General features: G+C 51.5%; 12 protein-coding genes across 12 annotated transcripts; 5 read left to right on the top strand and 7 right to left on the bottom strand.

Annotated features, from left to right (window-relative positions):
- Positions 1 to 836: 836 nt before the first annotated feature.
- Positions 837 to 1,602, top strand: P174DRAFT_458568 (uncharacterized protein; the record flags this gene model as incomplete). The annotated part of the gene is made up of 2 exons (XM_024829682.1): positions 837 to 1,215; positions 1,310 to 1,602. The coding sequence occupies 2 exons, from the start codon at positions 837 to 839 to the stop codon at positions 1,600 to 1,602; spliced, it is 672 nt and encodes a 223-aa protein (XP_024683562.1).
- A 915-nt stretch (positions 1,603 to 2,517) lies between these two features.
- Positions 2,518 to 3,574, bottom strand: P174DRAFT_418936 (uncharacterized protein; the record flags this gene model as incomplete). Its single annotated transcript, XM_024824748.1, has 3 exons — positions 2,518 to 2,754; positions 3,033 to 3,301; positions 3,424 to 3,574. The coding sequence occupies 3 exons, from the start codon at positions 3,572 to 3,574 to the stop codon at positions 2,518 to 2,520; spliced, it is 657 nt and encodes a 218-aa protein (XP_024683561.1).
- A 244-nt stretch (positions 3,575 to 3,818) lies between these two features.
- P174DRAFT_367394 (tryptophan synthase) lies at positions 3,819 to 5,201 on the top strand (the record flags this gene model as incomplete). Its single annotated transcript, XM_024822169.1, has 1 exon — positions 3,819 to 5,201. The coding sequence occupies one exon, from the start codon at positions 3,819 to 3,821 to the stop codon at positions 5,199 to 5,201; it is 1,383 nt and encodes a 460-aa protein (XP_024683560.1).
- A 146-nt stretch (positions 5,202 to 5,347) lies between these two features.
- P174DRAFT_439632 (guanine nucleotide exchange factor SDO1) lies at positions 5,348 to 6,749 on the bottom strand. The gene is made up of 3 exons (XM_024826853.1): positions 6,555 to 6,749; positions 5,821 to 6,494; positions 5,348 to 5,797 (listed from the first exon to the last, which is right to left on the bottom strand). Exons 1-3 carry the CDS (start codon positions 6,619 to 6,621, stop codon positions 5,528 to 5,530), a joined length of 1,011 nt encoding a protein of 336 aa, XP_024683559.1. The 5' UTR covers positions 6,622 to 6,749; the 3' UTR covers positions 5,348 to 5,527.
- Positions 6,750 to 7,207: 458 nt separating this feature from the next.
- On the top strand, positions 7,208 to 8,893 carry cp3 (carboxypeptidase C PRC1; the record flags this gene model as incomplete). The annotated part of the gene is made up of 2 exons (XM_024829681.1): positions 7,208 to 7,673; positions 7,728 to 8,893. 2 exons carry the CDS (start codon positions 7,208 to 7,210, stop codon positions 8,891 to 8,893), a joined length of 1,632 nt encoding a protein of 543 aa, XP_024683558.1.
- A 414-nt stretch (positions 8,894 to 9,307) lies between these two features.
- On the bottom strand, positions 9,308 to 10,259 carry P174DRAFT_439630 (40S ribosomal protein uS13). Its single transcript, XM_024826852.1, has 3 exons — positions 10,234 to 10,259; positions 9,855 to 10,020; positions 9,308 to 9,728 (listed from the first exon to the last, which is right to left on the bottom strand). Exons 1-3 carry the CDS (start codon positions 10,235 to 10,237, stop codon positions 9,431 to 9,433), a joined length of 468 nt encoding a protein of 155 aa, XP_024683557.1. The 5' UTR covers positions 10,238 to 10,259; the 3' UTR covers positions 9,308 to 9,430.
- Positions 10,260 to 11,457: 1,198 nt separating this feature from the next.
- On the top strand, positions 11,458 to 14,350 carry P174DRAFT_502422 (uncharacterized protein; the record flags this gene model as incomplete). The annotated part of the gene is made up of 2 exons (XM_024831094.1): positions 11,458 to 12,782; positions 12,839 to 14,350. The coding sequence occupies 2 exons, from the start codon at positions 11,458 to 11,460 to the stop codon at positions 14,286 to 14,288; spliced, it is 2,775 nt and encodes a 924-aa protein (XP_024683556.1). The 3' UTR covers positions 14,289 to 14,350.
- Positions 14,351 to 14,844: 494 nt separating this feature from the next.
- P174DRAFT_439628 (putative cytochrome c peroxidase) lies at positions 14,845 to 16,131 on the bottom strand. Its single transcript, XM_024826851.1, has 3 exons — positions 15,870 to 16,131; positions 15,644 to 15,810; positions 14,845 to 15,549 (listed from the first exon to the last, which is right to left on the bottom strand). The coding sequence occupies exons 1-3, from the start codon at positions 15,977 to 15,979 to the stop codon at positions 14,954 to 14,956; spliced, it is 873 nt and encodes a 290-aa protein (XP_024683555.1). The 5' UTR covers positions 15,980 to 16,131; the 3' UTR covers positions 14,845 to 14,953.
- Positions 16,132 to 16,979: 848 nt separating this feature from the next.
- On the bottom strand, positions 16,980 to 17,426 carry P174DRAFT_366773 (uncharacterized protein; the record flags this gene model as incomplete). Its single annotated transcript, XM_024822131.1, has 1 exon — positions 16,980 to 17,426. The coding sequence occupies one exon, from the start codon at positions 17,424 to 17,426 to the stop codon at positions 16,980 to 16,982; it is 447 nt and encodes a 148-aa protein (XP_024683554.1).
- Positions 17,427 to 17,773: 347 nt separating this feature from the next.
- P174DRAFT_418928 (3-isopropylmalate dehydrogenase) lies at positions 17,774 to 19,012 on the bottom strand (the record flags this gene model as incomplete). Its single annotated transcript, XM_024824747.1, has 3 exons — positions 17,774 to 18,002; positions 18,066 to 18,444; positions 18,541 to 19,012. 3 exons carry the CDS (start codon positions 19,010 to 19,012, stop codon positions 17,774 to 17,776), a joined length of 1,080 nt encoding a protein of 359 aa, XP_024683553.1.
- Positions 19,013 to 22,741: 3,729 nt separating this feature from the next.
- On the top strand, positions 22,742 to 24,240 carry P174DRAFT_403344 (putative endo-1,4-beta-xylanase; the record flags this gene model as incomplete). Its single annotated transcript, XM_024823985.1, has 5 exons — positions 22,742 to 22,788; positions 22,837 to 22,993; positions 23,059 to 23,191; positions 23,240 to 23,353; positions 23,414 to 24,240. 5 exons carry the CDS (start codon positions 22,742 to 22,744, stop codon positions 24,154 to 24,156), a joined length of 1,194 nt encoding a protein of 397 aa, XP_024683552.1. The 3' UTR covers positions 24,157 to 24,240.
- Positions 24,241 to 24,591: 351 nt separating this feature from the next.
- On the bottom strand, positions 24,592 to 26,506 carry P174DRAFT_502416 (DUF2841 domain-containing protein). Its single transcript, XM_024831093.1, has 6 exons — positions 26,400 to 26,506; positions 26,271 to 26,326; positions 26,022 to 26,205; positions 25,490 to 25,969; positions 25,254 to 25,439; positions 24,592 to 25,195 (listed from the first exon to the last, which is right to left on the bottom strand). Exons 1-6 carry the CDS (start codon positions 26,410 to 26,412, stop codon positions 24,735 to 24,737), a joined length of 1,380 nt encoding a protein of 459 aa, XP_024683551.1. The 5' UTR covers positions 26,413 to 26,506; the 3' UTR covers positions 24,592 to 24,734.
- Positions 26,507 to 27,241: the final 735 nt, after the last annotated feature.

Below are 27,241 nucleotides of genomic sequence, written 5' to 3'. Positions count from 1 at the left end.
TCGCTTGGGGCGTTTATGATCTAACCCGTCAGACGCACAGAGCGATGGCCAAGTGGGTTTCGCTGCTTTCCCCCACCCTCTCAGAACAGCGCAATTTCAACGCCCCGACTCCCGGGAAGTTTCCAGCTGCAGTAAGATTGCGAGAACAAATAAGAAGCACAGACTACTTGCATAGGTATCCTCCTATGTGCTCCTCGTTTTGCCTCCCCACATTTTCTGTGTAATACTGTAATCTACTAGATACTCCGTACGAAAATGCGGACTACTTACGGCCGGTGTGCCTTTCCCACTCTCTCCTACCCTCTCCGGATTAGGTCCCGAGATGTTACGCCTTCAGTCCCACGGCTTATCTGCGCCATAACTGATGGTAGCTATTACCTATTTAATAATGCTCACAGTCAATCTCTCTTTAATTAATCTGCTCAGTTCCCGTATGTTACTCAACTTGCCTTAGTCTAGTATCTATGATTCCATAGTACCCTATCCAGTGCATCGTACCCGCCTCTCCATCTACATCTCCATATCTCCCCTCCTTCCGTCTTTTCCCTCTCTCTCCCTCTTCTTCCCCTCAATTATCATTTCTTCTTTCCTTCCTGGAGTTTGCCTCTCCTGCCCTAGTCCAGCCTCATATAATCAAATGATGAACCAAAGGTCTCTTACTACAGTCGATCGTAGTTTGTGCTTGCACACCCTCCCCCGCATCCGTGCCCTCACCGGGACTGGTCTGCATTGAGGCGCTATAGAGCAACTTCTACTATTTTCAACACCTATTTACAACACCTCACTACACCAATCCCTTACGACATACTCTACTCTTCCTGGCACTTTCTGTCACAATGAACTTCAAAGACAAGTTCAGAAAGGTGTTCCACCGAAATTCCAATGGCCACTCGAATTCGAATTCTAATAGCAACTCCAAATCGAAATCGAACGGAAATGGCAATGGCAATGGGATCAAGATCGAGTACTACAAACGCGGCGAAATCCCGCCGTCCAAATTCCGTGGTCCCTTCGATCCTGAACACCAAAAGAGATTGGCCGCCTGGTCATTCGAGGCTGCGCAGGCTGAGCGCCCCCGCGCGTTAGACCCCCCACTCTCTCCCTGTACAACATTATCGCAGTACTTGAACCCGCGTCATGGCGAGAGCGAGGACGAAGGAGTGCCTCCAGACCAGATCTGCGAGACAGCACCCCCAGAGATGGGATTGATTGACTGTAAGTGGCTATTGCCTCCTTTCCACACGTGCCCTCGGTTCATGCTGGTGCAATCCGCAAGCATACACGTAACGACGTTCTGACCAACGACCAGCTTCCGCCACTGTTTCCCACCACGAATACGCTCCGGGTCGACAGGAAGAGTCTTCGGGATCGTCGTCTTCTACAGCCGTCGAATCGAGCAGCTATAGTGATTCGACGATGACTTTGTACTCTGACGATGCTCGAATGGATTCCATTGCGCAAATCAAGGAGTCGGCACGGTACACCTCACCGATCCTTCGCGCCGTGTCACCACCGCCGCCAACATCCACAAAGGGAACCTTGATGCCCTTTTCACCAGATGATCTGACTCGAGCGTTGAACACCGTTCAGATCTGCTCATAATGTACCTTCCACCAACTGCCATTCTTCTCTGTCTAGAGGACGGATCCTCTTGTCCATTGTCGACTGTCCTTTTATGTTCGACGACCTTTCTCCTCCCGCACTGGTGTGCGAATTCCCTTCGACCTACCTTCCTTTCACTGGAGACCTCGAATACCAGGCCGTTTTCTAGGTCTTGTTTTTCAAAATTCAGAATGATGCAACTATGCACGGTGTGCTTTTAGAGAGGAACGGCGTTTACCTTGCATGCTCCCAACCTTCTCACGTCTTGTAGGCGTACGGTTGGAGCGATTGATTTTTAGTCACTGCGATTGAGCGAATACCCGTAATAAACATTTTCGAGCCCGTCTCATTTGCCGAGCTGGGATTGACTGACTTCGCGGTTTAACGGCCAGATGCGAGATTGTATTGTATGTGAGACGTTAGATGAATCAAATGCATACTTATTCAAAACAAGAAGATCTTCTTTACATCTGCCTAGAGTAGATAATGCTAGTTTTCCAAGTGCGCTGAACAAAAGTACGGTCTAAAAACACATCCTCTTTTGCGTAGCGAGTGGCCTGGGGAAAGTACCTCCCGGACACCATCTGACCGTCTCCATCTCCATCCACCGCTGTTCTGAAGCGACTGCTGGACTCCCTAACTATCTATCTCAAACCTTCAATTGTCGAGTCAGTGAGTATCCACGCCTTATCACCTGCCAAGACAATAGTGCCGTAAATGAAACCCATCTCGTCCAACTAGCGTCACAAGAATATCGAGTGGATTCGAGATCAAGAGTCAAGTCTATCTATCCACAGCAGGAGGAACATGAGGTGAACAAGAGGTTTTCAGCCAAATGTTCCAACGGAGAACATGACTGGGCTGATCGTGGTAGATAAACTTCGGGATTTTGAAATCTAAAGTAACTTCGCTGGATCAGAGATCCGGGTGCTTCTTCCTGCCGCCGGCTGTCTGCGCAGACGGGGATGGCGCATGGTGCGTCCGGATCTTGGGTTCGCAGCTTTGCGACTCACCTCGTGTCGGTGACGGAAGATCGCCCTCGAACTGGTCTCGGTGTTGTTGTTGATGATGGATAGATCGAAATTCCACGCCGATCATCGATTCTGTCGCGAGATTCCCTGCATCTATATTTGGTACGCCAGAGCGGCCAGACTATCGGGCGTCAGTACTGCTGTACTAACCCGGGTCCTATCAACATTGACAGGTGCAGAAGACAATATTGGATTGTTTGAAGGGGTCACTCATTGTTGCGGTTCTAGAATCACTTTGACTTAAGGAGTTGTTGCCCAAGTACGGAAGTAGCTATGAGTTGATCCATCACATCTCTGTCGAAAAAGCAACGAGGTTTTGAAGCAATCACAGGCTTCACAGCTAGTCCTCGACAATCCGGCACCCACACCGCTGGGAATTACATCGATCTAACCACACACACGATATGATTCCTTGACGATCGGGTCGATTTCCCTCGCTCCCCCGGCTCCGACAACCTGGTCAACCCTCAACACAATGACAATGTCGTACCCAACCGCCTGGGTCGCGGCGTACTTTCGTCCTGCGAAGGCTGAAGACGGAGCGCGTCCGCAGCTGCTACATGGCTGCAGCATTGAGCTGTCAAAGACCAGAGGCGAATCACACCGCAAGTTGTCATAGTCTAGTCTGCGTTCATCGGTCCCAGCTTCCAGGTTCCGGATGTCGTACCCTGGTCAGTTTGCGCGTGGTGCGTCGCCCTGCTCAGGCGAATGTGGCCAGTGAGGACGTTCTACTCGGAGCTTCCTCCATGAAGTACATGTGAATTGTGATGGATTGAACAAATGAGAGCACCCTGTGCAGATCCTTGCCAGGAGTGTCCCTGTTTCATGGTTTTCAAGAGGAACTCATGGATATGATTCCTGGGCCTCCTTGAGCTTTTTGGCTCCTGGTTCGTGACGGTGCTGCGACGAGCCTGCGGGCCTGGTGGAGTCGGGTTCGACATGTCTTGGTCTCGCTGGGTCTTTCAAAAAGTACCTGAGCTCGATGGACATCCTCTTGACCAGCTGACGACTTTTGCTCGTTTGTCTGCCTGATGGGGGTACTTAGGCCTGAGGTGCCCTGGGTATAAATGCCTGGACGGCAATGAGTCTCTCTCTCAACACCTGCTTGAGTTCTAACATCCCATTCTCTTCTCTATCGTCTTGTTTATTCCTGCTTGCATCTCTGGTATTGCACATCTGTTGACCATGATTATTCCGGCCACCTTCAAGCCTTCTCTGACAAGAATCAGAAGCAAGAGACGCAACAAAAGGGTCAAAAATGGAGATACTCACTCGATGTGTCCAGCATGTCTCTATCAACTCAGCATTATACAAGGGAGGACGACCGTCCCTTCCACGCTACTTCTCCATCATGTACAGCTCGACACACCCTTAGAGTCAAATCGTCTGATCAACGGAGAGACACTTAACAAAAGTCCAGCATGGAAAACAACTCCTCTCCCCTCCCTGCCAATCCTCTTGTCTCCAACCAGATTTGGCAACTTCGGAGGCCGCTTTGCTCCCGAGTCCCAGATGGACGCCTTGCAGGAGCTCACATTGGCGTTCGACCGTCTCATCTCCGACTACGGCTTCTGGAAAGAGTTCCTAAGCTCCCCCGGTATCCGTTCTAGCCCACTTCAGTTCGCAAAAAACCTCACGCGCATCGCTGGCGGCGCGAATATCTGGCTCAAGCGGGAGGATCTCAATCAGCATGGGAGTCACAATATCCGCAGCATTGTCGGTCAAGCCCTGCTCGCACGGCGGCTAGGAAAGACCGAAGTCGTCATGGAGTGCGGCTCAGCCAGGCACGGTATCGTCTGCGCAGCGACCTGCACACGCTTGAATATGAAGTGCACCATCCTCATGGGGAGCCGGGACGCAGCCGACCAGAAGGACAGCGTGGACATGATCAAAATTCTCGGAGCCACAGTCCTCACCGCAGACATGGGCGCATCTCCGGGCCGTGGGACCCTCCGAGCTGCAGTCAACGAGGCCCTTCGGTACTCTGTTGCCCATCTCAGCACCACATACCACATCATGAGCGGTCCAATCGGCCCCCACCCGCTTCCAACCATCACACGCACCTTTCAGTCTATTCTCGGCGAGGAGATCAAATCGCAGTTCGGCAGCGCCAGCGGTGACCGGCTCCCGGATGCCCTCGTCTCCCCCGTCGGACCAGGCAGTGCAGCCGTCGGCATGTTCTACCCGTTCATCGAGCATCTGTCGGTGAAACTGCTCGGCATCGAGGCGGCAGACGCAGCTCCTCTATCCCACGGTGACGTCGGCGTCCTGCACGGATGCCGTACCTATCTCCTCCAGGACGAGCATGGCCAGATCCTCGATTCGAGCTCGATATCCCCCGATCTCGACTTTCCCAGCGTTGGACCTGAACTGGCGCACTGGAAGGAGAGGGCCAGGGTGGAATATGTTGCTGCGACGGATGCTGAGGCCTTGCGGGGTGCGGACATTCTTCGGAGTCAGGAGGGGATCGTCTCGGGAGCGATGACGGGGTATGCTGTTGAGAAGACAATTCGGCTTGCGAGGGAACTTGGGCCAGGGAATGATGTTGTCTTGCTTGTGGCGGGATGATCTGTTCTTTCTTGTGGTCTGTTGTGGTTTCGTTCCTCTGGCGCTGTGGCGTTACTTTACTATTCCCAGATTGAGTATGCAACTGCGTGGTTCCCAAGTCGATGCGCCGGCAGATATCACTGTCGCTCATATTTCAGCATAAGCCATTTACTTCCAGATACATTCACTGTTCAATCTCTATAATGCTATTCTTGACTAATCAAATACATAGCCCTGTCATCGCTCGTAACAGACATCAAGTGTAACATGCAGGATATATACTTTTAGTGGACTCTAAAGACAATAGTCATTGAAAGGGTTGAGGGATGTCACGGAGAAGGTAAGCCTCAGTCCTCATGGGTAACCGCCATATCCAACACCTCGACTCGACCTCTTCCGCGGGTCTCGGTGCCAATGAAGTCGTTCAACCCCTTGAAGGCGCCTGGCTCAGCAAACCCCACCACTTCCCACTCATCACCGCCAACCACTTCTTGACTCTCCACCGACTCAATGTAGCTCATGATCTTGTCCTTGACATTGGTTGGTGCTTTCGCAGCAGGCGCCGTCTCCGCGTCCGAGCCACCATCTTCCACATCCGAGTCCTGCTGCCGCGCGGCCTTGCCCTTACCACCCTTTCCACCCTTCTTATTATTCTTGCCCCGCCAGACGGCGCCTCCTTCTCCTTGTTCGCCCCAGGCGCCGCGGCAGCCTTGACAGACTGCTTCAGCAGCGCCACAGGACAAGTGACACGGAGTCGCATCCGAGCCCGCATCACAGGGATAGGCTGCCACGCAATCAACGCCTTCATAGCCTCCAGTGCCTGACTCTTTGCCGACTTATTCGGCGTCACGCCCGACCAAAGCGGCTTCCGCGGCTGCGCCGGCCCATTCTCATCCCCTGCCCCGTTCCCATTCCCATTCCCCTCCTGCTGCATCTGCTGCTGCCCGCTCGCCGAGCTCAACTGGTCCAGCGCCTTGGAAATCATCCCCGGCGTGTACACCCGTTTCGTGTTGGGGTCGATTAACCGCCCGGAGACGATGTCGAGGACTTCCTTCTCCACCCGCTCCAGCATCTCCTTGCGCTCGCGCTCGCCGACCTGCACCTCGCCTTTGCGCAGGATCTCCTGGCGGATTTCGTCGGTTGATACGTTCGGGCCGAAGGCTTTTGTTAGTTCGGCGGAGGGGGCGGTTTGGGCTTTTGAGACGGAGAGGAAGATTGTGGGGACTTGGAGGACATTGTCGAGGTCTTTTTCGGCGCCGGAGCGGTATTCTAGGAGTTTGTTTTTGTAGCAGGCGAGTTCGAATCTCTTCTTGCCTGCGATTAAGATTAGTAATGACTCAGTATGCTTTTCTCTGAAGGGGAGATGAAATGAACCTTTTTTTAATCGGACGATTGATACATTGGTGAATTTGATCTGATTTGAGGGTTGGTTGATAGGCATTTTGTCTATGTTCTCTGAGCCTCCTGGGCTCTTTGCAATCAAAATTCAAACAATATTAATATATGAGATCGAAATGAATGTGTTGTTTGTGATGGAAAAAGTCATTGCAGCCCCTCCAAAAATGCGACTATCCCCAATGTACCTACAAAAATGCGATGACGCTGGTCTCGTGCCGCCTTCGTGACTCAGCGGCAGGTGACCTGACATGTGACTGGTTCTCCGCACAAGGCACCGCGCTCTGAGTGGCTGCCTCCTTGCCTCGCTATCAGTGCTGCTGATTAGTCGTCATTGGCCCTGCCCATCAAGCTTCAGCCTTCATCCATCCATCCGCCATCTCCTCTCCTCTTCTCTTCATCTATCATTAAGCCAGTTGAGTCTTCATCAACTATCTTAGCAATTTGTGTTTTGTTTATCTGTTAATCGTACGTTGGCAACCATCACTGTGCTCCATCTCTCTCTCTGAGATACGGTACTGATAAGCTCGCTACCCAGGTCATCCCCCCATCCCCAGGGTACTCCATCCTCCCATCTTCCTATCCATCATCAACACGCATCCCAGGTCGACCTGGAAACCATCTAAGGCATTATGAGAGTTCTGCCAGCTACGTTGCTGGTCGGAGCGGCCACTGCGGCTGCTCCTCCCTTCCAGCAGATCCTCGGATTGCCCAAGAAGGGTGCCGACACACTGGCCAAGCCTCTTCATGACCTCCAAGAGCAGCTCAAGACGTTGTCTGGTGAGGCTCGTCATCTGTGGGATGAAGTTGCTAGCCACTTCCCCAATAGCATGGATCATAACCCTGTCTTCTCGCTGCCTAAGAAGCACACCCGTCGTCCTGACTCACACTGGGACCACATCGTCCGTGGTGCTGATGTCCAGAGTGTCTGGGTTACTGGAGCCAGCGGCGAGAAGGAGCGAGAGATCGATGGCAAGCTGGAGGCCTATGATCTGAGAGTCAAGAAGACCGATCCTAGTGCTCTCGGTATCGATCCTGGCGTGAAGCAGTACACCGGTTATCTCGACGATAACGAGAATGACAAGCACCTGTTTTACTGTGAGTTCCACTTCGATTTCTTGGTCTTGCGTAGCTGAATGCTAACTTTCAAAGGGTTCTTCGAGTCTCGTAATGACCCCAAGAATGACCCCGTTGTCCTGTGGCTCAACGGTGGCCCCGGCTGTTCTTCCCTTACTGGACTGTTCCTGGAGCTTGGTCCCAGCAGCATCAACGAGAAGATCAAGCCGATCTACAACGATTTTGCCTGGAACTCCAATGCCTCCGTCATCTTCCTCGACCAGCCCGTCAATGTCGGCTATTCTTACAGTGGCGCTGCTGTTAGCGACACCGTTGCTGCAGGCAAGGATGTCTACGCCCTCCTTACCCTTTTCTTCAAGCAATTCCCCGAATATGCCCAGCAGGACTTCCACATTGCTGGAGAGTCGTATGCTGGTCACTACATCCCGGTATTTGCCTCTGAGATCCTGTCTCACAAGAAGCGCAACATCAACCTGAAGTCCGTCCTCATCGGCAATGGTCTCACCGACGGTTTGACTCAGTATGACTACTACCGCCCCATGGCTTGCGGTGAGGGTGGTTATCCTGCTGTCCTGGATGAAGCCAGCTGCCAGTCTATGGATAACGCTCTGCCTCGTTGCAAGTCGATGATCGAGTCTTGCTACAACACAGAGAGTTCCTGGGTTTGCGTCCCTGCTTCGATCTACTGCAACAACGCCCTCCTTGGTCCTTACCAGAGAACTGGCCAGAATGTCTACGATATTCGTGGCAAGTGTGAGGATACGAGTAACCTGTGCTACAAGGGTATGGGCTATGTTAGCGAGTACCTGAACAAGCGTGAGGTCCGCGAAGCTGTCGGCGCCGAGGTCGATGGCTACGAATCCTGCAACTTTGACATCAACCGCAACTTCCTCTTCCACGGTGACTGGATGAAGCCCTACCACCGCCTGGTTCCTGGCCTCCTTGAGCAGATTCCCGTGCTGATTTACGCCGGTGACGCGGATTTCATCTGCAACTGGCTCGGTAACAAGGCCTGGACCGAGTCTCTCGAGTGGCCTGGACAGAAGGAGTACGCACCTCTTCCATTGAAGGACCTGGTCATCGAGGAGAATGAACACAAGGGCAAGAAGATTGGCCAGATCAAGTCCCACGGCAACTTCACCTTCATGCGTCTCTACGGTGCTGGACACATGGTTCCCATGGACCAGCCCGAGGCCAGTCTTGAATTCTTCAACCGCTGGCTTGGTGGCGAATGGTTCTAGAGGACTTTTTTGTGTTGTTGTTATGCTGAATACACGCTGGCTTTTTGATTACATCGCAGTCTTTTTTTGGATAGTGTTGTCTGTGCGGATACTGCATGACCCGACTTTATCATAAACGAGTGATGCTCCGGATTGTATGGCTCAGTTGATAGGCGATACATATACTATACTTTATAGAAAGATGGCAGCTTTCCACAGACCGGTAAAGATCATTAAGTTTTGGAGTCACTGTTGTGAGTGACGTACGCCTACTCGAACTACGGAAGTACAATGGAACGGTACGGCGAAATCATTACCACAACGTGGGTAGGTCCATAGAATACCAGCTATGCAGAGTCATAACGCGAAAGGAAAAGGAGTGATTTTGATCTGTTTCATTTCATATTGGTATGATTTCTTTCGCTTTTGTTGGGGCCCGTGTCGTTTTTATATCAACACCAGATCAAGTCCAGAGTCCCGCGAGGATTCGTAAACACACACCAACATAGTCCCACCAAATCCACTCCAGCGGAAAACAAAAAAGACATCCGTAATGGTTTAGCCCTTCTTCTTGCTGACACCGACGGTGCGTCCACGGCGGCCGGTAGTCTTGGTGTGCTGACCACGGACACGGAGACCCCAGTAGTGACGCAGACCACGGTGGGAGCGGATCTTCTTCAGGCGCTCAAGATCCTCACGGAGCTTGCTGTCCAGACCGTTGGACAGAACCTGGGAGTCCTTGCCGTCGACGATGTCGCGCTGTCTGTTGAGGAACCAGGTGGGGATCTTGTACTGGGTGGGGTTCTGGAGGATGGTGACGATACGCTCGAGTTCTTCGGTGGTGAGCTCACCAGCGCTGTGATTCAAGTCAGCTTTGCTGTCATTGCAGTGATAAAATTGATTCCTTCGCTCTCCTCGTCTCCACACCAACACCACCGACTTGTAGATGCCGTAGGAAATAAAAAATATAGATTGAACGTACCGCTTGCTCAGGTCAACATCGGCCTTCTTGCAAACCAAGTTGGAGTAACGACGGCCGACACCCTTAATCTGGGTCAAGGCGTACATGATCTTCTGCTTGCCGTCAACATTGGTGTTGAGCAGACGCAAGATGTACTGGAAGTTCGTCTTCTCGCCGGACACGAGCGCTGTAGAATCGAGCGAAAAAAATCAAGTCAGCCTTTTGTTCTCCGTCATTCCTGAATTTTGATCATCTCCGAAAAGCTTCCTCCGATGGAGCAATTCAACGGTCTTGAAATCCGTCTCTCATTTCCATCATTTGCAACCACTTTTCCGAACCAATAATCGAGGAAATAGCAATGTGCGAACAAAGGGAGTCCGGGAATATGGGATGAACGTACACATGATGGGCGATGGCGCGACGGGACTCGCGATTGATTGTCGACAGCAAGAGGGATGAAGGAGAGGTGAAATCGAGGGCGCCTTCCATGACTTTGCTCGCTCCCGTTGTGGGATCGGGTAAGCAGTGGTCTAGCCCGATCGGGTAAAGCCCGCTTAAGGGCTCGCTTGTCGAAGCCGCTAAACTCAACAGGGATAAATTACCTGTTCTTCACATTGACTCTGGCACGTGACTGGGCATGTATGCGTATTGTATCAGGTGTACTACTCTTTTGTCTTCATTCAGAGATTCTATGGTCTGCTACCATTTAGAGGATAGTCGCTACGTCTTTGAGACCTTCTTGGACACTTCTGAGCGATTGTTCTAGTCCTCTTGAAGTGCTTCTCTTGCTCGTCTCTTTCTCGATGAAAATGTTATCAATCTGATCAAAGAGACGTCTTCAAGAGGGACGTCACGCCAGAAGCGAGAATTGCACGTAGAACAGCAGATGCTCTTGTATCTAATGTCGTGATATTAATCTGGACCGATCTCAATTTTTGCAGGGCTTTCCATCTGCTATATAACTGACATTCACAACCATGTAGCATGTTCGCTGCTCGATCGCCCACCTCGCTGGGTTGAAGTATACCGCGGATTGCCGCAACAGCCATTATGTTCTCCAATCTTTGTTGAGTTTGCTGGAATGTCTGTTATAGACACAATCAAGACCTTCGAAGCCTGGACAAAGGGGCCTGTCACTCATAGTGGTGATTGATTTGAAACAGTCCTTTGACTTGATGCTCCTACCCGGTCGCTTGTTGACTGGTCATGACAGCCTGGCTTCTGCACGTATTCTTTCAGCAGATGTTGATCTGCTCAATTGTTTGAGAAACAAACGTGGCACTGCTACCATGGCCTGCTAGCCGAGTATTTGGTCCTCATTGTCGAGAGAACGGTACTCTTTCGAAGTCTCACTTGTTCTATGCTCCTATCTTTGTCTACCATCAAGTCGCCATGAAGTCCTTTGTCTCCAGTCTCTGAATGGATGGCAATATGTCTCGAAAGACGAGACTCTGGTGCGTACTTAATCGTCTCATTTTCCTCGACTTGCTCCTGTTTGTTCCAACTTGTATCGTTTCATCCCTATCTCGCCGTTCCCTGCCATTCAATTGTTTACTTTGCGCAATTTGTCCCTACACAGAGTTCTAGCGCTCACCTTCAACAGTTCACTCTACTTACAACCAAAATGAGCTCACCGGCGGAGCATTCGTCCGGCGAGCCTTCGCATGGCCACAACTGGCCGAACCCTGCCCTTCGCCACCCCAGGTTCAATCTCGCCGAGATGCCTGATCCACCCCCAAGCTGGAAGTTCCTTGGGGAGTCTGCGGACGTTGTCCTCCGTACGCGCAAGTACGTACGCGAGCAAATGGTAGCTATGCTCGACTTTTACAGCTGGGGAATCGACACGGGGATGCCATCGCGGCTGACCAATTTGAGAATTCTGCAAGCTCTGTGGAAGATCTTTTATTACACGGCAGACTATCACCGACCTCGATCTTTCAGAGACCTTCTAGACTTTGAAGGCAAAGATGGTGGCCCGAGACTGTTGTCTTGTGAGATCGACCATCCCTCTCTCCTGCCCATCAGCAGATACTACCCTGATCCCCCGGCGCTGGACGGCACCACGCAGCCCGACTTTGTCAGACCGGCGAATGCTGCAGCGAATATTCCCGATACCTATCTTGAGCGAATGAACAAGCCCAGTCGTGACTTGGACATTGCCGAAGCAGAAACACTAGGGTCAAGCCCGCCCGCGGTGGGCACGATGAACCTTGGAGGTAATGACAATACTGCTGCATTTCAGAGCAACAACCAGACAACGGCCGTGGTTAGTGCAGCAGCTGGGACGTTCGCAAACCCACCGCTTACAGCCCCTGCCAACCCAACGGGCATCTTTATACCTGCACCCGCTCCTTCTGCGGTCGTCCGTGTGCCTGGTCACATGGCTCGAGATATCATTGAGGACGTTGAAAAAGTCGTCATGAGATATGCCTACTTGGAGCTTGAACGAGACGCCAGCGCTGCCCCACAGACCGTCGCACGGCCATATCTGACCGCTCTGCATGAAGGAGACATATCCAAAGCCATTGTTGGACTGCACCATGCAATTGCCCAAGTACGGCTCTCGTTGGATCCGCACGACCCTACCAGAACGATTATTGATCCCACCGGCAATGACTATCCCTGCCGAGGCAGAGGCCCTATCTGGAAAAACAACTCGAGCACCATCGACAGTCTGATTGTTGTGGGCAAATTGCTGGATGCTGGGTCCACGGTTATCGATCGTAACAAGGCTGGATGGGAGACCCGCTTCAGTGCACTGGAGCGAGCCTTTATCGAGGCCACTGACGTCAATTGGGATGTCCTGTCTTTGGACGAAAATTCAGAAATGAGAGACCACTTTTGGGATGTCGTCCAGGAGCATGTAGCAGGCGTTCAGCCTGGAATGCTCAGCCCTTTGTGGACTGTCTGGACTGATTGCGCAGGGCACTTTGACCAGTTCCATTTCACGTACCGGGAAGCAGTTGCGCCTTGTCAGTGTACCGGGCAGGCTGCCACTGTTCAAGCACATACCAAAACCTTCGTGGCCCCCGACCTGCGTCCGGGGACATGCATGGGGTGTGCATGAGCGAGGTGATGGCCCGTCCGTTCGCGCCGCTTCTTCATGCGGATTGTACGGCATGCAACGCACCACAATCTGTGACCATCGAGCGAAGGTTTGACACTCTTCCCCTGCGCATGGTGGTGGGACTTGACGAGCAGGTCTCAATCAAAAACCATGCCAAGGACATCATCTTCGACTTTTGTGACGGCGATGGTCAGCTGCAAAAGGCCACATACCGTTGGTTGGGAGGTATCTACTATAGGGATTACCGGTATCGCGTGTTCTGGACGGACACCAAGAGAGGCGAGACCGACCATGGCTTCCTCAAGATGTATGACAGTACAATGAACTCGGGCCTGATCATCGGCGATATTCCACCAGCCCATAAGGATGAGAGGGTACCTCCTGAATGGTGGAGAAACACCTCGGTGCCATTCCTCGTTTACGAACGAGTCATGGACCCGGAACCGGAAGTATTCAGTCTTGCGTATCACTCGTTGCTTGACATGATGAAGGTGAAAATGGAGGGCAAACTGGTTGCCCAGGAGCATACGCCCTGGACCAGAGCCGAGCCTACTCTTCCCACGCAGTCACCTCCCTGGGACCGAATTTTGCCCAACGCAGACCGCTTCAAGCTTGCAACAGATGGTGAGACAGAGGAACAGGAACAGAGCGTTAGTGTGCACAGTCAGACTTCCGTCAGCTCGGCTGGCCACTCGTCAGGCCGCTCGTCCGGCCCTGATCTACCCTCCGCTCCAACATCAGTCAGATCTTCTATGCGAGTATCGCCCGTTCCAACAGGGATGAAGCAGGCTGCATACGCGCAGGCTCCCACCACATACACCTCCGCAACACCAGCGACCATCGGGCCGTTTGTCTCGACTTTTGCAACGGCGCAACCTGTAGGCGTGAACCCATTCGAGATCAACCCGCCAATGAACACGACTAGCCTATTCAGCGGCTTCAATCGCAGAAGCAACAGCCCGCAGAACGCCTTCAGCAATTTTGCCAATTTCACAAACACGCTCATGATGCAGCCGACCGGCGACCCCAGCGCAATGTCGATTTCGCCCACGCAACAATTCTTCTGGATCCCATCTGCGTCGAACAGCCCCGAGAAACAGAAAAATCAGTCGTCACCGGACATGATGGCGGGATTCGCGGTGTGTGGTGCCGTGCAGCCAATTTATATGCGTGTGTCGCCGAAGCGAGCCATCGAAGAGGTGCAGGACAATAGCGTCAACAATAATCGCAGCGAAAGCAACAATGTCAACGGTACTACGGGTGATGGCGATGGTGACAATGGTACAGCAGACACTACGATGGGACCGCCTCCTAGAAAAAGAGCACGAACTCGGGCTGAACGGACCGAACGAGTCGGTACCAGGAAAAGCGCAAGGCTCAGTAGATGATTTAGGTGAGGTTCTGCTTGTTCGTTTTGCTTTGGGTTGGAGTTTGCTAGCCTGTTGCAGCTTGCTTATATTGATTGATGGTGTTTGGTCAACAATCTGGTATTTTGCCATATTGAGTTCTTGAATTTCTTAGTCGAGTCTCATCTGCCATGATGGCCAACGGACAATTCATGGCGATAACTGCTGTAGCGGATTTCAACAAGGTAGTATATGCATACTGTGGCTACACTGCACGCAAGCCTCCGGGTCAACGTCAACATGCTAGACCCGTCTCTAGTCCGAGGAACATTCATAAGTAGATCAAGCCATGCTGATAATGCCATGAGTAATAAAAATCTCGACAACCAATAAATTCTAAATTCCAACGAAGCGGAGGTTACCGTTGATGGCGTTCTGTCTGTGCGGCTGCAGGGATACTTTCTTCCCCGCATTTCCCCTCCCCTTTCCCCCGGCTATATTAGTACTTAAGGACTTCTTTCTATCGTGCCCAAACACTGTCCTCCTTCTGTGACAATAAGAAGACTCGATTTGATCTAGAGCAAAGAAATCAAACATGGTATTGTATGCGTCTAATCTATACATGTACATGCACCCGCGATCTAGTTATCTAGTCCGATCCTGTATCAACAAAGAAGATTCTAACATATTGACAGGAAAAGAAAGGATTATAGCTTAGCCCGAGGGCATCCACCCTGCGACGCCGCCACAGGACATCCACCCTGAGCCCCCTTCGCCGGCCCAGTGGGGTGATTGCTCTTCTTCGGCGCAGAGATGTAGCCGCCCTTAACGTTATCAGCGTTGATGACGCGGTCGTTCTCATCACGCTTGATACCCAGCTCCATCAACTTGGCAAACGCCTTGGCGAAATGATCGAAGAAAAGGTCCTTGTCGTCCGCGTACTTCTCCACCCACACGCGGAACGCCGGGTCCGTCTTGAGCGCGATATCCGTCGGCAGCATCATGAGCGGCTCGTCGCCCTCCTCCGCGTCCGGATCCACATACACAAACTGGCTGACCCCGTTCGGCAGGGTCTTCGGCTTCCAGTCCAGCTTCAGCAGCAGTTTGAAGAACTGGTTCGAGAACCGCGTCGGGTTGTTCACCCAGGGACCCTGGAACCCGCTGCGGTCGATGTGGCATCGGCCGAGGTTGTGACCGCCCGCCAGCGCGACGATCTCCTGGTCGTTGAAGCCCATCCGGTAGAACACGGCGCGGAGGTGCTCGGCGCCCTGTGCGGCATCGGGCAGGCGGCCGCGCGGGGAACCTTGGAGTCGTCGACGAGGTCCGTCCGGCCGGCCTTCCAGACAATCTTGGGGCCGCCCAGCGCTTCGATGGCGACCACGCCGGCTAGTGTCCACAGATCGGCGTATGTGATCCAGGGGTGTTTCTCCTTGACGGGCTCGAGGAAGGCCCGGCCGTGCTGGAGGCCGGCGTTGGCGGGTCGCCGCCTTCGGCTTCGTAGCGCATGCCTGCGCCGTTGGAGCCGCCGGTGTCGGTTTCGAGGTCATATGTGCCTGCGGAGTGCCTGATAGCGGAGAAGTGTCAGTGGCGAGTTTGCCGGAAAGGGAGGGAAAGAAAACGAACCATGCGAGTCGTACGAATACGGGACCTGCGCTGCCATCGTCATAGTCGGGTTTCTTCAACTGAGCAATGATGTCCTTGCGGACGGCGTCATAATCCCCGGGTCTGCTCATTTCGGCGGATTGTATTCTTTCCGGGGTATCGATAGGGTGGGTCAACACTCGACAGCCTCGTCAGGTCAAACGCGGAACTCAAAAAAAAAGAGAGACAGAACACGAAGGGTATCGTTAGTCAAAAGGAAAAGAATGTACAATGAAGGAGAGAAAAAAGAAAGGTCAAGGTCACTGAGCCTCGGAGGCGTCGACTCTTTTTCTTGTCAGTTGTCGCACATGAAGGACAAAAGGGAGTGGATCCGCGGGCCGAATCAGTGCAAAGATTCTGGCCGATAAGTGTTCAGATGCCGAGGTCCATTTCATTTGGTCCCAGCAGGAATGATCTGATATATCTGCTTGATTACTGGCTTTTCCTTTCGCGGGATCTGGACCGGATTCTGGAAACATCTGGGGAAGCATCGCGACATTTTCCTCGCGCAGCTGATCATCCGGCTGTACGGAGTATGCTGTACCCTATTGCGTCAGTATCGAAAAGATCAGTGACTACCGCGAGGAACAATCTGATGAGACTACAGTGTAGAAATTCCTTTGATGATTCGTTTGATATCATCATTGTCGGATGATGCCTGTGAGTGCAGGGTGTACTGGGAATCCCGATCCGAAACTTCTGCGCAATTTCAACCTCGGAACTTTGATTCCGCCTTGAGAACGTACAAGTCACTACTGTCTATCTACCTGCAGTGGATATGACGATTGAATTCAATTCGATTCGATTCAATTCAGCAATTGACCATCTATATGAAAACTAACGGTCTAATATCTCATTTAGTGAGATGTGACAATCTCCAAATGGAATGTTCACCCTATTACTGAATTTGCCACAGAGCCATCCGCCATCAAAATTTATCGGCCAATTACGGACAACAGGGGAACATTGCCACGTGAAATTGATGCTATTTTGCAGATGTCCAAATTCTAGCGATGAAAGCATAAAGCATCAAAAAGGTTGCATTGATGTTACCAGGATACTCACACTCATCCTCGGTCACATTTGCTGCCCCTATCCCCCATTCTGAGATCTCTCACTGCCGCCCTTCATCATCAACTCCCTCCTCATCGCCTTATTCACCACCTCCAGATCCCTCACCCTCTTCCTCCACCGTAAATTGACTGCATCCGCTCGCTTCACCACCTCGCCAAACTCCCTCCGCATCCATTCCCTCTCACTCTTCAGCCGTCGCGCCAGCCGCGCATACCGCTTCACCTTCCGCTCCAGCACCCGGCGGTGCGAAACCTCCGTTCCTTTGATGATGTCGATGACGCTCTCGATGGAGGCGGTGTGTTCATCGCTCAGAGTGCCGTTTTCGATGTGTTTGGAGATGCAGATGAAGGTGGCAGTGATGTCGGTGGCGATGGAGCAGAGGAGGGTCCGTCTGGAGGAGCTGTCTAGGTCCGGGAGGGTTTGGAGGCGGGAGATGTAGGATGTGTGTCTGATGTCTTTGGTCATTTCGTAGTGATTGAATGGTTGGAATTGTAGAGGACTGGCAGGTTGTAGAAGGTAGGTGAGGTGGATGTAGGGTATAGTCATGCCTTATAATATTTCTTAGCAGATTGTTTATTTCCAGCATCTTGTTTCTTCCTTGTAATTCAATATGAGAATCTATGCGAAAACAATATAAGCGACGTTTGAACTCTGGAGAAGATCTCTTTGTTCACTCCCGTCACTTGATTGCGCCCCATTGTTCTGGTGAATCAGACCTGAGGCTCAAGCTTCATCTCACTACCGGGAGAAAGGATTCTAGACTCAGGAAGACCCTTTGTTTGAATCTGATCTCAGTCTGGCTGACACGTCCATCAAGGCTTATGAACTAAACTACTGTGCAGCGCAGCAACAATTGCATCGCCAAGTTCATTCGTCCCCGATTTTCCTCCCAGATCAGGGGTGCGGATCCCAGCATCCAGAACACCCTGCACTGCTTTTTCGATCTGCTGCGCCTCGAGCTCCATGTCTAACGAATAGCGGAACATGAGTGCCACGCAAAGTATCATGGCGACGGGGTTGGCGATGTTCTGACCCGCGATTCTGCAGATGATTGTCAGCTTGCTTCATAGTGAAACAGGGAGGGAAACAAGGAAAGGGACGTACGTCGGTGCGGATCCATGTGTCGGCTCGTACAGGCCATTCGTCCTCTTTCTCGTCTCACTGGGTAGCCCATCGAGACTAGCGCTGGGAAGCACGCCCAATGTCCCGACGATGGAACCGGCCTGGTCGGAAATCATGTCGCCGAATGTATTGTCGGCCAGGATGACGCCGTTCAAGGCGCGTGGGTTGGTAGCTAGAATCAGCGACGCCGAGTCCGCCAGCTGATGCACGAGCTTCACCTGGGGATACTCGGTAGTCATCGTCTTTTCCACGACACGCCGCCACAGCCGCGACGAGGCGAGCACATTGGCTTTGTCCAGCGAGATGACGGGCCAAGGGGGTTGTGGCGGAGGGCAATTTCCGCTGAGAGACGGGTGATGCGCTGGATCTCGCGTTCGCTATAGCCCCATTCGTCCATTGCTGAAATAACAGAGTCAGTCAGTCTCAAAAAGCATACTGCTTGTAAATGATGACGTACCGTAATCTTCTTCTTCGATCTTCTTCCCGAAATACGCTCCTCCGCAGTTCTCTCTCACAACGACGAAATCTACACCCTCGATAACTTCCTGGCGGAACGGGCTAAACTCCTTCGCGATCGACGCACTCGGCGAACTGGCCGAGCACGGTCTGAGATTCGCGTAGATGTCCATAGCCTTGCGGAGCTGCAGCAGGCCTCCCTCCGGCCCATCGAGACCACGACGGATATGGTCCCATTTTGGACCCCCGACTGCTGCGAAGAGCACGGCGTCGGACTCCAGAGCGGCCTTTTTGACTTCTTCTGTGACGGATTTCCCGTGCGCGTCGATGCTGCAGCCGCCGATGAGCTCTTGCCGGAGGTTGAACTTTCTGTGCTCGTTCTCAAAGACCTTTAGCACCTTGACCGCTTCGGTCATGACCTCGGGACCGATCCCATCGCCCGGAAGGACGAGGATGTTGTAGCTAGTCGCCATCTCCTCTTTGATTTAGTGCTATAAGAGATAAATGCAGAAATTGATCAATATCCAGCGCGAGGTCACAGACTGGATTCAAACGTTGATGAGATCCATGGAAAAGCTCTATCCTGTTGACAAAGAACTATATAAACATAGTCGCAGCTCCTGTATCGGCTATCGGTCTCCAACCGATGCTGCGGGGTTGACGAGACCGCGGGGTTCGTCCGATGCAGTCCAGTTGAGTAGATACGGCTGAGCTGCACAACATTGTTTTAAGAAGTCATCTAAAGTCTAAAGAGTTCCGAAAAGAAATGGACCCTGACGATGTGGCTTGTCCTGAGTGCACAGTCAACCGTGGCTCCAGCCAGGAACGCAGTGGATCTTATAAACATTGCAGTGAAAGCAGGAGATAGGATCTTGATTTCAAGGGTCCAGCACTCAACCGCCTGGAACAGAACGACGGTATCCCGTACTCACAATGGCATCTCATGAAACAACTGCCTATGGGCATGGATGATGACGCTGTGAACTGGATGGATACAGATGTACATCCCCCGCGGGATGGGCGGACGGTAGATGAAATCCAGAATGCCGGTTATCTTAATATTTCCACCATGTATGAGATTCCGATTGCCTTTCCAGTAAGACACATCATCTACCTAGCTACCTGCCGCTGCCCTTGATGTATGGAGTAGAGAGGTATCTACAAGGGAGTTCCCTTCTGTAGCTGACGCCTCGCTGGCGGAATGGAAGCTCACCGCCTTCCATATCCAAGGCACTAAGGCAAGAGGGCAAACCCTATCCCCTCTTGTTTGCAATGTTTGTTCTGATCGCATTGTTAGGTACTGATCTCTCAAGACTTTTTTGATCATCAACCGTTTGTTTATTCAACCACAGATAGCACGATGGGTCAAATAGAGGAGCTTCCAGACGACTTTGACGAGCGCCTCAATCTTAACGAACATCCTCCAGCTACCGCGGTGCCTGCCAGCAAAATCTACAACGATGGCCCTTCTCCCGCCGTGGAAGAAACTCCCTTTCCGATTAATGAAGAGAGATTGAAGGAGCTCGAAAATGACCCCAATGCACCCAAGCTGCCGCCGACCATGGCGTCGGTTAAGTCGCATACCTCGGAAGAGCTTTTGGGCATGATGAATAAGACCCCACTGTTTATGACGGACATTAGTCAGGCGGGCGACGAAAGTAAGTCTATCACCCCACTCGAATAGATGCAATTTGCATGACGGACACTGACGATACACTCCTTCACAGATGGCGAAAATCCCATGCTCGATGCCATCCAAGCACTCCAGAACGAAGGTACCCGTGGTGAAGTCGCCCAGAGCTACCGCGAGCAAGGCAACGAAGCAGCGAGGGAAAAGAGATGGATCGATGCGAAGGAGTTTTATACCAAGGCTCTTGCGGTGGTGACAACTAAACTCGATAAGTGGGATAAACCGGAGGATCCCAAAGAGGAGGAGAAGCTTCTGCGGCAGGCCGAGGAGGCTTCATACATCAACCGTGCTCTGTGCAATCTGGAATTGAGTATGTCACTGCGTTATGGCCATACCTGGCACAAGTTGCTAATTTGGATCAGAAAATTACCGTTCTACCACCCTTGACTGTGCCTCTGTTCTCAAGCTCAACCCGAACAATATCAAAGCGTATTACCGTTCCGCGACGGCGCTTTATTCCCTTGACAAGCTTCCGGAGGCCGAAGATGCCGCCTCGCGGGGTCTCGCCCTTGACCCCAACAACAAGTCGCTACAACAAGTGGCCGCCAAAATTGCCGATCGCAAGGCTGCTCTGGAACGTATCGCGGCGCGAAAGAAGGCGGAAGAGGAACGGATACAGAAGGAAAAGCAGCTTCTCAGTACTGCACTACGGGCCAGACAAATCAGGACTCGCAAGACAGCCCAACCGCCGGACATGGAGGATGCACACATTCGGCTGACTCCCGATCCTTTGTCTCCCGAAAGTACCCTTGAGTTCCCGGCCGTGCTGCTGTACCACATGGACGCCCAATCAGACTTTATTAAAACGTTCTCTGAAGCGACATCTATTCAAGATCACCTGGAGTACACCTTCCCATTGCCATGGGACACCAAGCAGGAGTATACAATCAACGGTGTTGATTGCTTCATGGAAACCGTGACAGGGGGACTGATCAAGGCCGGCAAGAAGCTACCGCTTCTGCAGATCCTTAGTGGGGCCAAGGTTGAAGTAGTCGACGAGCTTGTCAGGATCTACGTGATACCGACCTCCAAGAGCGCAAAATTCATTGCCGAGATGAAGGCCAGAAAAGAGGGCTGATCCTTAGGAGTGAATACCGGTTAGAACTTTCGTCGACCGGCGCGTTTACTTCAGGGATGCACTGGTCATTACACGTGCAGTAGTCTGTCAGACTGAATGCTTCTGAGCTCACTACACCGCGGCCTGGCAGGCAACGTTGGGCAATATGCCCGCTATCTGTCTACCCCAGAAAAGAGGCATCGCTCTCGCATTTCTGCACTCCACGGAGATTCATGTAGTTCTCGGATCTTCGATCCCTGAATATCCCTTGGGGTACCCTATAGCTTCATCGATGTACATACAGCCATAGGCTGTTCTGCAGGCTGTATTTCTTCAGGCTGTACGGACAAACTGCCGAATGGCGCCGGAATCGTGGGCCGAATATCCTAAGTAACGAATTATCATTACTGCATAGGATGAAATAGATGAATTCCGCTTACGTTAGTTCGCTATTGATGAAAGTCATGTCTCGTTAAGTCTCCGGCTGGAAGCCTGTTCATCTAAGAAGTAAATTGAATGGATGGTCAGCCACTCCTTTGCCCCAATTTATCCGGACAAAATGCGGGGAAATCCCGTTCCTAACTTCCTTCATCCCCTGAAGAACTCCGCTTTTGGAAACATGGAGGTTTACTGGATCTCGCTCCCTCGTTTGACGTACTGAAACTGAAAGAGTAGAAGTCGGCATTTGCCGTTGGTACCTGGTCCTCTTACAATGTTGATCATGGTTCGCTTTGGCGTTTGACAGATTACCTCTTTAACTCAAAAGGACATTTGTAGCAAAGTCTCTCATTAAAGTGGGGAGCCAAAACATCGATTGTCCCACTTGAAGTGATCTCTGAAACACCCTAAATCCGTCGTCAACAACACTAACTCGTCCGGTCACTCTGGTGTTGAAGATAGATTAATCACACTCCCTACACAATTTTTCACTGGCCCACCTTCCTACTCCCTCGGAAACTCACATTCATTCGTCAGCCGTCTCTCCTACGAGCGTTCGTGTCTATTTTCAGGCTAAAATCTATCAGTGCTTGATCTGCTTCAGAGACTATTCGACAAATAGGGGGTTTTTACTGTTTCTTGGCCGAATATGAACCGGTCGTGCTGCCCAAAACGATGAAGTCAGTGTGGTCAATGCCTTCCTGCACTAATCTGCCGCGGTGCCATGCCCCGAACAGGCCACACGGCCCTCGCATTATCCTTGACCTGAAGATTATATCAAGAAAATTACGCCGGCCGTCGAGCGTCGACGACGTAAGCGCCGGTTGAAGTGATCTGGATCAATCTGGGCAAGGAGTACTGAGAACCATGTCTTATTAGCCTGGTCCTTTTACTAGATCATAATAACCTTCGTCCGTATAAGAACGGGCACATCCAGACCTGCACGATGGGATTTTTGCGATTGACCAGACTAGATAACTATCCTTCTTGAATTCGTATCTCAAAGTACTTTCCAAGATGGTTCATCTATCTTCATTCGCAGCAGCCCTGGCTGCTCTGCCTCTGTATGTTACCCACTCACGAGAGGAGAAACATCTCTGACATCGCTCTAGCGTATATGGAGCTGGCCTGAACACAGCAGCCAAAGCCAAAGGACTAAAGTACTTTGGTTCCGCAACCGACAACCCAGAGCTCACGGACACTGCGTATGTCGCTCAACTTAGCAACACCGATGATTTTGGTCAACTCACTCCCGGAAACTCCATGAAGGTCTGTTTATGTCTTTTCCCCTGGAGCATTGCGTCAGGAGCTAATTGCTTGTCTTTGATGGACAGTGGGATGCCACCGAGCCTTCTCAGAATTCTTTCTCCTTCGCAAACGGAGACGCCGTTGTCAATCTGGCGAACAAGAATGGCCAGATGATGCGGTGCCATACCCTGGTCTGGCACAGTCAGCTCCCCAACTGGGGTAAGTGGACGTCTTATTTATTCTCAAACTATCTCTAATGGTTGACAGTCTCCAGCGGATCGTGGACCAATGCAACCCTCTTGGCGGCCATGAAGAACCATATCACCAACGTGGTCACTCACTACAAGGGGAAGTGCTATGCCTGGGATGTGGTCAATGAAGGTCCGTTGCTCCCTCTATCCCTCAATAGTACTTCTGAAACTGATAAGCCTGTCACTCTAGCCCTGAACGAGGACGGTACCTTCCGTAACTCCATCTTCTACCAGACAATCGGCCCAGCATACATTCCTATTGCGTTCGCTACGGCTGCCGCAGCAGATCCCACCGTGAAACTCTACTACAACGACTACAACATTGAATCCTCGGGCGCCAAAGCGACTGCTGCGCAGAATATCGTCAAGATGATCAAGGCCTACGGCGCGAAGATTGACGGCGTCGGTCTCCAGGCACACTTCATTGTCGGCAGCACTCCTAGCCAATCGGCTCTGACGACCGTCTTGAAGGGCTACACTGCTCTCGGCGTAGAGGTGGCCTATACCGAACTTGACATCCGCATGCAGTTGCCCTCGACCGCCGCAAAGCTGGCCCAGCAGTCCACTGACTTCCAGGGCGTGGCCGCGGCATGCGTTAGCACCACAGGCTGTGTGGGTGTCACCATCTGGGACTGGACCGACAAGTACTCCTGGGTCCCCGGCGTGTTCCCAGGCTACGGTGCCCCATTGCCTTGGGATGAGAACTATGTTAAGAAGCCAGCATACAATGGCCTGATGGCGGGTCTTGGAGCAAGCGGCTCCGGCTCCACAACGACCACCACCACCACTACTACTACTTCAGGAGGTTCAGAGCCTACTGGAGTCGCTCAGAAATGGGGACAGTGCGGCGGTATCGGCTGGAATGGGCCAACAACTTGTGTCAGTGGAAGCACTTGCCAGAAGGTGAATGACTGGTACTCGCAGTGCCTGTAAATGGATCACTGCCCTAGCATATTTATTCTTTTGCTTTTCCCCTTCTTTCTTGTAACTAGTTGAAGTAAGTCCAGCACTTACAAGATGAAATTCATCTGGACATCTATCTAATTTGGTTTAGCTTCACTGCTGAAACACAAACTGCGCTTGTTCATGAAACATTCATACCTCTTATATAGAACTTTTGCAAACAAGAGAGGTCATCTACAAAAGAATCTCAATCGGTGAACTTTGCTTCGAGCATCTTTAGGCGGCGCTCAACGGCTGCTTTAGATACGGTGCGCAGCCAATTAGGAAGGTGTCTTCTTCTGTCCTCCCTTCCCAAATCGAAACTCCCTTTCCTCTCCTTCCTACAAAATGTCTTCAGCTTCTCGAACCAGTTCTTAACACCCGACTTAAATGTTTTAACTACTATTAAATTTTTTCCATGAAGTACATTGATGAACAAGAATATGCGCTTTGACTTGTATCAAATCGCCCGCCAAATAATAATCCACAAGAACCGAAATGAAGCAACCAGAATATCCTCCCCAATGACAAATTGAAAATAGCGTCATCAGCCGCCCAAGAATCAGACGTCAAAAGTACAAGTAGTATGGGTTTGGACAACTCTGCATACCATGGCCAGCAACACCCATGCCGGGCCCATGCTGATCTTGCTGCCCTTGACTGACATTCGGTTCATGATAAAATCGCAGAGGAAAGGCGTGAAAGTTTAACGGGACAGGTGGAGGAGCATGGTGGAAGGTATGAGCTGATGGGATGCTTACAGAGAACGGATGTTCCCCTTTGTCTTCGTGGACGTCCTTCGGTATCCTGGGAGTCGGTAGTGCTGCGGAGGGGCAGGTATCAGTATGACTGGTGAAAAATGCCCCTGTTGACGGAAAGACCGATGTGTGGGACTCCATGTCATAACACTCTCGCTTGTAAACTGGGTTCACGTCTGCGTTCATCGCTTCTGCCGTGGGAGAACCAGCATCCTTCGGGTCTATCTCATCCGGCAAGTGGGCTCGAGAGATATACACAACTGCTTGTTCGTCTGTCAAGAGATGAGTGAGCCTCTTTTTATGTTGATAGAAACCTCAAGGGCTACGTACCGAGATGGTCGTCCAGGTAACTCTCCTCTTCTTCTCGGACGCGATAGATCTCGTCCAGGACCCCCAGACGGTCCGGTGGTGAAATCTGACGGCGGATGGATTGATCGGCCTCTCTAAGCTTCGCGACGGTGATGCCACGGCTGTCGCGGAGCTCGCAGAGAATGTGTACAAGCAATCGAACTCTCTCTGATATGGTCAGCTTCTGAAATTTTGAGAAAGACTCCGTTATATCTTACGCGCTTTGGGAAGATGGTCGGGCTCTCTATGTGTGACACCATGTGGCCACCAGGCTGGCTTTGTCATCTCTGGGTCAAGTTGTCGAGAGATACCAGCGATAAGCTTTCGCCCGTTATAAGGATAATTAACTTGCTTTCGGGGCTCGACAAGTTTGACATATGCTTTAGCGATGGTTCGACAGTTGATTTGCTGCACGCTTTCGAACGCTTTTTGATAGTATCTTCGCAGAAGCCTCCTGTCTCGGAGCGGCAACATGGCTTTCTGATGGCAACTGATGTTCAGTGGCACTACGCATTCATGAAACAGTTTCCTCCTTTTTGCCTGACGGCCATGATCAGTAGGCACCTGTTCAGCTGTGCCTCTTTGCTCCGATGCCTTTACATCGTCCTGGTCCGTCACGTCGTTGACCTCTCCTGTCCCAAGCGACTGTGGCGACAGCGGGCTTCTTCCTCTGGCCGAAGGCGATCCGTGGATGGGGTCTACCCCTCAGTCGTCAGTTGATTTCTGTTGTGGATATCTTGAAGGACTTACTTGGACCGGGGATCACGCTGTCTTTGTTCGATAGTGCCACTGCTTCCAGAAAGTTCTCCATAACGATGGGGGATAGGATGGTCTGGCAGCTATTCGCAATTGATGGAGAAGTTTGAAGCCGAACTTTGCCATTGCGATCAGTATAAATGATGGCATAATGGTCATAATCCGTTGACCCTGGCGTCTGCACCCGCTTGAATCAGTCTTTTTAAACAAGCAACTAGCCTCGCGGATGTTCGGTATTTGTACCAGCTGTTGCAAATAATCAAATTTGTCACCAGTCGAGGATGGTAACTTCGAGTCCTCTAACATGAGAAGACTAGTTAACGATCCAGGTTTCCCAATGCCGTAAGGTGCAAGAGAGCCGGTGGTACTTACTTTCCGAAGACATGCGTCTTATGGAGCAACAAGAAAACCGGGCACAGAAGAGATCGTAGCAACGACAGATCCACGAACTGGAGTTCGCAAGGTTTGTCTGGGCTTTGAAACTGTTCTGTGATGCTCCACCGTGCTTTATACGTGCGAAACAACTCTGTTTAAAGAGCGCCTGATAACATCCTTCGAAAAAGCAACCTGCACTCTCAGACCAAAACTGTAATTAATTGCATTCATGAGTCTATCCTGGCCAAGGCTGCCTCATTACCATGCATACATCTATGCGCATAGCGGTGCGCAGGAGCGCCCACCCACCTCAGCTGCATTGGGCTTACGAACTAACGCTCTTCTGCGTCTGACGATCTCCAGAGGCCAACTGTCTAGACGCTAGACAGTGAACTTCACAGAAGTACAATCACCTATAGATCAAGCTGACTTCACCTCCTTAGAGTAAGTACAAATCGTTGAGATCAATAGTTCCATTGATCGACGGCAAAAATTAGTGGCGGAACTACCTCACCTCTGTTGGTTCCGGAGTTATATATCCGGGCCGTCACAGTCCAATCTTCGACCTCCTTCCATATTAATGGCTGTCTAATCCCGAAACCATGGATCAATGCTCCTTGCATGAGCTGGTGGCATCCGCAGTTAACGCGTAATATGGCGCTGAAGGTCTCAAGAAGTTAGAGCGCTACGTGGCCCATGTTCACAGAAAACAGTACTTCAGATGGAAGCATGACTCTTCAGTCAAGATGCCCCGATGCCGTAACTCTATCAGGTGAGTACACCTCTTCCATCACATGGACATCATATGCTCCTTATTTGAGGAGACTGAGTCAAGATCG

This window comes from Aspergillus novofumigatus (genome assembly GCF_002847465.1).
Source record: "Aspergillus novofumigatus IBT 16806 chromosome Unknown P174scaffold_3, whole genome shotgun sequence".
Classification (NCBI taxonomy): Eukaryota; Fungi; Ascomycota; class Eurotiomycetes; order Eurotiales; family Aspergillaceae; genus Aspergillus; species Aspergillus novofumigatus.
This window is presented reverse-complemented; position numbering and strand designations above follow the sequence as displayed.

What these genes read in the sequence shown, in the direction of transcription:
- P174DRAFT_439632 (XM_024826853.1), bottom strand. Translation starts at nt 6,621, where the DNA reads ATGCCTATCAACCAACCCTCAAATCAGATCAAATTCACCAATGTATCA. An exon ending in AATCGTCCGATTAAAAAAAG is followed by an intron (nt 6,495 to 6,554) that starts GTTCATTTCATC and finishes TCTTAATCGCAG; the next exon opens with GCAAGAAGAGATTCGAACTC.
- P174DRAFT_439630 (XM_024826852.1), bottom strand. An exon ending in GATGTTGACCTGAGCAAGCG is followed by an intron (nt 9,729 to 9,854) that starts GTACGTTCAATC and finishes CTTGAATCACAG; the next exon opens with CGCTGGTGAGCTCACCACCG.
- P174DRAFT_439628 (XM_024826851.1), bottom strand. Translation starts at nt 15,979, where the DNA reads ATGAGCAGACCCGGGGATTATGACGCCGTCCGCAAGGACATCATTGCT. An exon ending in GTATTCGTACGACTCGCATG is followed by an intron (nt 15,811 to 15,869) that starts GTTCGTTTTCTT and finishes CTCCGCTATCAG; the next exon opens with GCACTCCGCAGGCACATATG. An exon ending in TGGATCACATACGCCGATCT is followed by an intron (nt 15,550 to 15,643) that starts GTGGACACTAGC and finishes GACGACTCCAAG; the next exon opens with GTTCCCCGCGCGGCCGCCTG.
- P174DRAFT_502416 (XM_024831093.1), bottom strand. An exon ending in TTGATTATTTGCAACAGCTG is followed by an intron (nt 26,206 to 26,270) that starts GTACAAATACCG and finishes AAGCGGGTGCAG; the next exon opens with ACGCCAGGGTCAACGGATTA. An exon ending in TTACCTGGACGACCATCTCG is followed by an intron (nt 25,196 to 25,253) that starts GTACGTAGCCCT and finishes ATCTCTTGACAG; the next exon opens with ACGAACAAGCAGTTGTGTAT.